This window comes from Bison bison, unplaced genomic scaffold, assembly GCF_000754665.1.
Source record: "Bison bison bison isolate TAMUID 2011002044 unplaced genomic scaffold, Bison_UMD1.0 scf7180017864181, whole genome shotgun sequence".
Classification (NCBI taxonomy): Eukaryota; Metazoa; Chordata; class Mammalia; order Artiodactyla; family Bovidae; genus Bison; species Bison bison.
The window spans coordinates 8,058,376-8,067,511 of NW_011494753.1; the positions used below are offsets into that span (position 1 = coordinate 8,058,376).

General features: G+C 46.2%; 1 protein-coding gene across 1 annotated transcript; it reads left to right on the top strand.

Annotated features, from left to right (window-relative positions):
* Positions 1–7,344: 7,344 nt before the first annotated feature.
* IMP3 (IMP3, U3 small nucleolar ribonucleoprotein) lies at positions 7,345–8,478 on the top strand. Its single transcript, XM_010843316.1, has one exon. It carries the CDS (start codon positions 7,435–7,437, stop codon positions 7,987–7,989), a length of 555 nt encoding a protein of 184 aa, XP_010841618.1. The 5' UTR covers positions 7,345–7,434; the 3' UTR covers positions 7,990–8,478.
* Positions 8,479–9,136: the final 658 nt, after the last annotated feature.

Below are 9,136 nucleotides of genomic sequence, written 5' to 3' on the forward strand. Positions count from 1 at the left end.
GATATTTCTCCCAGCAACCTTGATTCCAGCTTGTGCTTCTTCCAGCCCAGCGTTTCTCATGATGTACTCTGCATATAAGTTAAATAAACAGGGTGACAATATACAGCCTTGACGTACTCCTTTTCCTATTTGGAACTAGTCTGTTGTTCCATGTCCAGTTCTAACTGTTGCTCCTGACAATCGATGGGATTTCTACTCACCTGACTAGTTGTTGTTCAGTTACTCAGTTGTGTCCAGCTCTTTGTGACCCCATGGACTGCAGCATGCCAGGCTTCCCTGTCCTTCACTGTCTCCCAGCATTTGCTCAAACTCATGTCCATTAAGTTGATGATGCCACCCAACCATCTCGTCCTCTGTCACTCCCTTCTTCTCCTGCCCTCAATCTTTCCCAGCATCAGGGTCTTTTCCAATGAGTTGGCTCTTTGCATCAGGTGGCCAAGGCATTGGACCTTCAGTATCAGTCCTTCCAGTGAATATTCAGGGTTAATTTCCTGTAGGATTGACTGGTTTCATCTCCTCGAGGTCCAAGGGACTCTCAAGAATCTTCTCCAACACCACAGTTTGAAAGTATCTTCGGCGCTCGGCCTAACCCCTAGTTCAACCCCACCCCTCAGAGGGACCCCCAGCCACCACCTTGATGGTCTTTAGTTGGTTCCCAAATACTTCCGTCACATATTGCTAATTTTATTTATTTTGGTTGTGCTAGGTCTTCGTTGCTGCACGCAGGCTTTCTCTAGTTGCAGCTAGTGCGGCTACTCTCTAGTGGCGGTGCGCAAGCTTCTAGAGCGGTTGCAATGGCTTCTGTTGTGGAGCACCGGCTCTAGAGCACAGGCTTAATAGTTGTGGCACACGGGCTTAGTTGCTCCATGGCATATGGGATCTTCCCAGATTAGGGGTCAAACTTGTAACTCCTGCATTGCCAGGTGGATTCTTTACCACTGAGCCACCAGGGAAGCCCAAGTCACATATGTATACACATTCACACCTTGGATTTACTTCCATATCTGTTGAGGGAGGAGGTGGTTTCTGTCTCACAGTGGCCACCCTATTTTCAGGTTCTTGAGGAAAACTCACTCTTAAGCTTCACAGAGATTTCCAGAACCTATATCTTCTATTCCCAACTCTCTTCAAACCTATGGGTAAAAGGACCCACAGTTACTACTCTCAGGCAACTGCACTAACCTTTGCGGTTTCCCCACACCCTGCCCATTCCTTTGGGAAATTTTTTATTAAATTCTCCTCGTGTTATTCTAATTGGAGTGTGTTCTCTCTTTCCTGCTGGGACCCTGACTCAGACACAGGAAACAGCATCCATCCCCATCCCAGCTTTCCTCCTTTAGAAAAGGAATCGGCAAGGGAGAACTATGGCCAGTGGCTTCCAGGCTGATTCTGCTGGCGGCTAGCATGGTAGACACACTGGACTATTACTACAGAAATGCATGCAAGAGATGATGAAGGCCTGCGGTGACGGTCTGGGGAGAAGTAAATTTGGGATTTTACGGGGGTAGAAGAGACTGGAATGACAACCAACAAGATGTTGATACTGAGGGAAGAGTCAATACACATCTTTAAAAAATAGATTCTTGACTCCACTTCCCCCGCCACAACTACTCCCCCCCGCACCCCACCTCTGCTTTTTTTCTTTTGGCTGCATCAGGTCTTACTTGTGGCATGCAGGATCTTTGTTATGGCATGTTATGGGCTCCAGAGCACAAGGGCTCTGAAGTTGCTGCTTGCAGCCTTAGTTGCCCTGAGCACGTAAGATCTTAGTTCTCTGACCAGGGATTGAATTCATGCCCCCTGCATTGCAAGGCAGATTCGTAACTACTGGACCATCTAGCAAGTCCCTTCATCTGCTCACCTTTGCAGCAAATTCCTCAAAATAGCCATCTCTAACAGGTGCTTCCAACATTTTTCCTCCCTTTCTCTTCTTAAACCCCTCTAGCCATTCTTTCAATCTCACACTCCACTGAAACTCTTATCAGTCATCAATGACCTAATGGTTATTCTCAGCCCTTCTCTTGTACTTAGGCTCTCTGTAGCATTTGACCAGGTTGATCACTCCTTCCCCCTGGATACACTTTCTTCATTTGCACTGGCCAGCCACACTCTCCTGGTTTCCCTTCTACTACACTGGTTCATCCGCTTCTCTCCAATAATTCTGTTTTGTTTTGTTTTTCCGGGTGGGGGGGGGATAATTTTTATTTTACATCTTTTTTACAAATACATCGAAGAAGCGTGCAATGCTGCCAGCACTGGATGCAATCCTGGGCCACAGTCTGCACACTCCTTTGCAACTCGTCCTATAACAGCAGAACCTTTCATCTTGCTTTTACTGTTTACTATGTGCTCAGTTGCTCAGTCGTGTCAGACTATTTGTGACCACATGAACTGTAGCCCGCCAAGTTCCTCTGTCCGTGCACAGACAGAATACTGGAGTGGATTGCCATTTCCTCCTCCAGGGATTGTTTACTCTGACCCCTGCATTATCTTCAGAATAAAGAAACACAGCATCTTTTCTCAGTATGAGTTTCATTGTCAAATTACCATCACTGGATGTATGTTCTTTCTCAGCTCTGATTTGCCTTTCTTGATTGTGGCCATCACCATATCGCCCACACCAGCAGCAGGAAGTCTATTCAGTCATTCGCTGATTGCCTTCACAGAGATGATATACAGATTTTTGGCTCCCGTGTTGTCAGCACAGTTGATCATGGCTCCAGCTGGAAGACCCAAGGAAATCCAGAATTTCACACCTTGCTTCGACATCTTGAATGCCGGAAATGGACAAAGTCAATAATTCTTGACACCAGAGTGCCTACTAGTAGCGTGGTCCTCTTGTCTTTTTCTATTTTCACTTCTTCAAACACCATCTTTCTGCCAATAATATCCAAAATTTTAAATCTTCAGCCCAGGCCTTTCTCTGGGCTGATACCAAACTGAGGGAACTCTCTGGTGGTCCAGTGGTTAAGGCTTGATGTTTCCACTGCAGGGGGCATAAGTTCTATCCCTGGTTGGGGAACTAAGATCCTGCATGCCTCAAGGTTTGGCAAAAAGGAAAAATAAAAAATAAAACCCCAGACTTACCAGACTTACAAGTCGCTCTCCTTGCCATCTCTCTTTGCATGTCTAGTAGACATCTCCAACCCAACATGTCCAAAGCTGAATTTCTAATCTTGCCACCCAAATCTGTCCTATTTGGCAATCTCCCCCATTTCAGGTAATGAGTACTTTCTGCCACTTGCTTAGGTCCAAAACTGGAGCCATTCTTTGACCTTTCTCCTTATTCTGGAACTCCTCTCTCATTGGCATCTCACAACTGCTTTCCTGGTCCCAGCTACCACCCTTCTCACTTGCATCACCACAACTTCCTAATTGCCTCAATGTTTCCACCTCTGCCTCCTGACAGTCTGTTCTCAACACAGCAGTCAGAGTGGTTCTTTTAAAACATAAGTTAGATGTCAGTTCTCAGTTCAAAACCCTCCAGTGTCCTCATCTCACTCAACCTAAAAACCAAAGACCTTAAGAGAGCCTTTGGAGCCTCTGTTATCTGAGCCCCCTTTCCTCACCTACTAGCCCACTCTGCTCCAGCCAAGATGGCTTTGTTATTCCTCTTCTGAGATGCCAGGCACATTTCTATCTTAAGGCATTTGCACTCACTGCTTCCTCTTCTTGAAATGCTCTTCCTCTAGATAGCCACATGGCTAACCCACCATGAAATATTACCTTCTCAGTAAGACCTACCTTCACATGTCCTGTTTAAAATTACAGCCCATCCTCACCCCAAGCTCTCCTATATCCTGCTCAATTTTGTTTCATGACACTTATCATCTGCTAACAAATATAATTTACTTATTTATTATGTGTATTGTCTGGGGAGAAGGGAGTTAACCAAGAGTCCTCCCCCACACACTGAACAAAGGCTGAAGATGGAAGGGAGTGAGGCTGGGGGAATATGAAGGGTGAGGACGAAGTGCAAACTGTGAAAACATATTTGCACACCATAGATAACTAGCTAAGGATTACTATCCAGAATATACAAAGAACACCTTCAAATAAAGTAGAAAAAAAAAAAAAAGTAAATAATCTGTATGTTTCCTATTGCAGCTACAACAAATTACCACAAACTCAGTGGCTTTAAACAACACAGATTTATTCTTTCACGGTGTTCAAGATCAGAAAACCAAAGTGGATCTCACTGGGTTCAAATCAAAGTGTCAGCAAGGGCCATGTTCCTCCTGAAGGCTCTAGGTAAAACATCCATTTCTTTGCCTTTTCCAGCTTCTAGAGGTTGCCCACATTCCTCTGCTCCTGGCTCCCAATCATCCTCAAAGTCAGAAATCACACCTCAGACTTGTGCATGCATCATCATATCTCCCTGACTCTTCTGCCTCCCTCTTTCACTTCTAAGGACACTTGTGATTAATGAGACTGACTCAGTTAATCCAGGACCATGTCATTATCTCAAGATCCTTAATTTAATCACATCTGCAAAATCCCTTTTCTCCTATAAGGTAACATTCACAGGCTCTGGGTGGACATCTTGGGAGGGGGGGGTCACTATGCTACCTACTCCACAAACCAATAGAAAAATACACAAAGAGGCATTCCACAGAGGAAGAAACATATATGAAACCTTTATTCATCAGGAAATGTAAATTAAAATCACAGTAAAATGCCATCACACACTCATCAGATTCACAAATATTCAAAAAGTCTACCAACCAAGCACTGTCAAGAATGAGGAGCAAAGGGAACTCTCATATAGTGACAAAGGAATATAAATTGGTACAGCCCCTTTGGAAAACAATTTGACAATAGCTAGTAAAGCTGAGCATGCACTTTACATGTTCACGGATCCTTTACAACTCAGTAATTCAACTTCAAGATGTATACTAGAAGTTACTGCATAGGTGCAACAGGAAACCTACAGGAACGTAGTACTGCTAAAAAATAGTCACTCCAAAAAAAGAAAAATCCAACAGGAGATGGATTAATAAATTGGATAGAACCAAACAATGGTTTTTATAGTAGTCATATATGGATGTGAGAGATGGACCATAAAGAAGGCTGAGTGCTGAAGAATTGATGCTTTCAAACTGTGACGTTGGAGAAGACTCTTGAGAGTCCCTTGGACTGCAAGGACATCAAACCAGTCAACTCTAAAGGAAATCAACCCTGAATATTAACTGGAAGGACTGATGCTGAAGCTGAAGCTCCAATACTTTGGCCACCTTATTCGAAGAGCCAACTCATTGGGAAAGACACTGATGCTAGGAAAGATTGAAGGCAGGAGGATAAGGGAACAATAGGGTATGAGATGATTGGACAGCATCATCAACTCAACGGACATGAGTTTAAGCAAACTCAAGGAGATAGTGAAGGACAGGGAAGCCTGGCGTCCATGGGGTCGCAAAGAGTTGGACACAACTGAGCAATGAACAACAACAAAACAATGGAATATAATGCAGCAGTTTTTTAAAAAGCAACTGCAGCTATATATAAAAAAATTCCATATGTGATATCATCTAAGCAACACTTCTCAAATATCATGCATGCAAATTACCTGGGGATCTGGTTAAATGCAGATTCTGTTTCTGTAAATCCGGAATGGGGTCTGAAATTCTGCATTTTCAACAGCTCTCTGCTGATCCATGGGCTATGCTTCAAGTAAGAAAATTCTCAGTATACTTCAGTTCAGTTCAGTTCAGTCGCTCAGTCGTGTCCAACTCTTTGTGACCCCATGAATCGCAGCACGCCAGGCCTCCCTGTCCATCACAAACTCAGACTCAAGTCCATTGAGTCAGTGATGCCATCCAGCCATCTCATCCTCTGTCGTCCCCTTTTCCTCCTGCCCCCAATCCCTCCCAGTATCAGAGTCTTTTCCAATGAATCAACTCTTTGCATGAGGTGGCCAAAGTATTGGAGTTTCAGCATCATTCCCTCCAAAGAAATCCCAGGGCTGATCTCCTTCAGAATGGACTGGTTGGATCTCCTTCCAGTCCAAGGGACTCTCACGAGTCTTCTCCAACACCACAGTTCAAAAGCATCAATTCTTCGGCGCTCAGCCTTCTTCACAGTCCAACTCTCACATCCATACATGACCACAGGAAAAACCATAGCCTTGACTAGATGGACCTTTGTTGGCAAAGTAATGTCTCTGCTTTTGAATATGCTATCTAAGTTGGTCATAACTTTCCTTCCAAGGAGTAAGTGTCTTTTAATTTCATGGCTGCAGTCACCATCTGCAGTATACTTAGGGATGCATAAAATGATAAAACTATTTTTCTTTTTAAACAAAAGGCAAAGATAAACACTAAATTCAGGACAGCAGATATCTTTACCTCTGACTGGGAGAGTGGTTGAATAGGTCCTGGTGATGCTTTCTTAAACTGGCTGTTGGGTCCACAAGTATTCTTTGTATCTCACATATGTTACATATAGTATCGCCCATATCAAATATTGTATCTTTAAAAAACAATGAAAAGCATACAAAAATAAAATTATAGGCAGAGAAGCTAGGTGGCGTCAAAGTCTTGGGTAAATAAAGAAGTCCTGTTAGCGCTACACTAAACTAAAACAGACATAATTTGCAGAAAAAGTGTTGTGTGTTCACTAAATACTCCAGAAATCCAACCTGTCAGGCTAATTCTTTTCAGCCCGGATTAAAGAGTCAGGATTTGTACTATCCAAGCTTTTCAAATTTACTGGATTTTATGAATCACGTGGCATTCTTGTTAACAATACAGATTTTCAAGTGACTCCTGCGTAGATCCTGATTCTGGGCATGCAGGAAGTAGCCTGGGAATCAGTACTGAATAGGTTCAGTGGCTTCAAGCACCAATTGGTAGGCTGAAAAACCTCCGCCCGCCTCGTAATGGACTTGCGGTTAGTAGGCTGTGGGGATACCCGATCAGCCCCTGTCGGCTCAGAGAAGCCCCCACAAGGTGGGAGGACAGCCCCCCCCCCCGCCCCGGCCCCGGCCAAGGTCAGTTAGCACATTAAATCCATATTAGCGCGGCGGTCACCCCTCTTTCCCGGAACTATCCCCTTTAGCTCTTCTGTTAGAGGCTCTCCAGAGAGGCCCTAAATGACAGAAACCTAAACGAGAGGAAATAATTACGGCACTAGGTAATTAATTCTCGGCAACTTAAAACCGCGCAGACTCGCCTAGGAGGCCGCCCCTCCCATCCCCGGCCTCCCCAGGCGTTTCTTCCCTCCGCCTCCCTCAGAAAACGCGGAGAAGAAACGCGAGATACGATCACGGGGCGTGGCCTCATCCTGACCAATGGACATGGGAGGCCTGGCCCTGAGTCTTCCTTTCATTGGCGCAGGATCCCCAAGGCGGCCGGGTCTAGCCGTACTGAGGCGGAAGTCGCGCGGCAGCTGGAATGCGCGCTGAGCCTCTGGTCTGGCAGCGTTTGAGCCGCCATCATGGTGCGGAAGCTTAAGTTTCACGAGCAGAAGCTGCTCAAGCAGGTGGACTTCTTGAATTGGGAGGTCACAGATCACAACCTGCATGAGCTACGCGTGTTGCGGCGCTATCGGCTGCAGCGGCGCGAGGACTATACGCGCTACAACCAGCTGAGCCGTGCTGTGCGCGAGCTGGCCCGGCGCCTGCGCGATCTGCCTGAGCGCGACCCGTTTCGCGTGCGCTCCTCGGCCGCGCTGCTGGATAAGCTGTATGCTCTCGGCCTAGTGCCCACGCGGGGATCGCTGGAGCTCTGCGATTTCGTCACGGCCTCGTCCTTTTGCCGCCGCCGGCTGCCCACCGTGCTGCTTAAGCTGCGCATGGCGCAGCACCTCCAGGCCGCTGTGGCATTCGTGGAGCAGGGCCACGTGCGCGTGGGCCCCGACGTGGTCACCGACCCCGCCTTCCTTGTCACGCGAAGCATGGAGGACTTTGTCACCTGGGTTGACTCGTCCAAGATCAAGCGGCACGTGCTGGAGTACAATGAGGAGCGTGACGACTTCGATTTGGATGCCTAGCGGATCTCCCCTCGCCAGGACTGCATGTATCAGCCAGTCGTCGGTTCTTAAGAACTTGCCTCCTCAGCTACAGGCCACGCACGGAGCCAAAGGGTACGCCCTTTTTCCACGAAATTTTCTTAGCCTTCGGACAATTGGTAATTCAGTGACTGCCGTAAGAAACAATGGGAAGCGGTTTTGGTGCTGCACTGGGGAATTGTTATGTTCTTGTATCTGAAACAGTGGTGTGAATACAAGGATTTGGGATGGGGGAGGACTTACCCCCGCCTCCAGCTTTCCTTTCATTTCCTTGTAACAGGACAGTGTGGTTTAATTTATTTAACTGGAATCCTTGCTCTTGTTCGTGATTAAACTGTGTACAGATGTCATAGAGGTTGGTCTCAAGTTTTCATAAAATAGATGCGATTTTATTGTTCAGAGTTTTTTCTGTTGTTTAAAGGAATGCTTTCCTAATGCCAATAAATGGCCTAACTGCTTTTTAAGTGCAAATTTTTGTCTGGGTTTGTCACACAGAGTCGCATCTATAGGTCTCCTTGAATTCAGGAACCCACAGAAGAATAGTGATGGCAGCTAGCTGCCTGTGGGTGAGACCTGCCCTGAGTTCCACGTGTGGAGGTTGCAGGATGTTGTACAGGGCTGAGCAGATTTGTCAGTTTACTGATCCCTTCCTCAGAATGAGTGTTTTGGCAGAACTCTTCCCCACAGGACTTCCTGTTGCTATTCCAGCCTCAGGAAATACCATATTAGAGGGCTGAAGTGTTTGCTTGCCTAAGGAAATAATCACCCTGTAGCTTGTCTATCTAGCGGTTAGAAGTAGCCCAGGAGGGTCTTGGAAAAATCTTAGCAGTGGAGACCTCAGCAGGCTCCAGGGCTGCCTGCCCAAAGCAGCAGCTGCACAGCTCCTATCCATCACAGCCCACCATCACTACCTGCCCAGCCTTTAATTTAGAGAAAGGTTTGTTGCCCAATTAGAGTGGGTTTTATTGAGGGACACAAAGGGTGGATTGGGAGTCAGGGAGCCTAGCCTGTTGACAATGGAGGAACATGAAGGGAGAGGATCTGTTCTAATGCAGCCAGCTCACTGGTAGGAAGACTATCGCATTTACTCAGTACCACTACAAGGAAAATAACAGAACGCCAAGACCAG

Coding starts and splice junctions, on each gene's coding strand:
- IMP3 (XM_010843316.1), top strand. CDS start 7,435: ATGGTGCGGAAGCTTAAGTTTCACGAGCAGAAGCTGCTCAAGCAGGTG.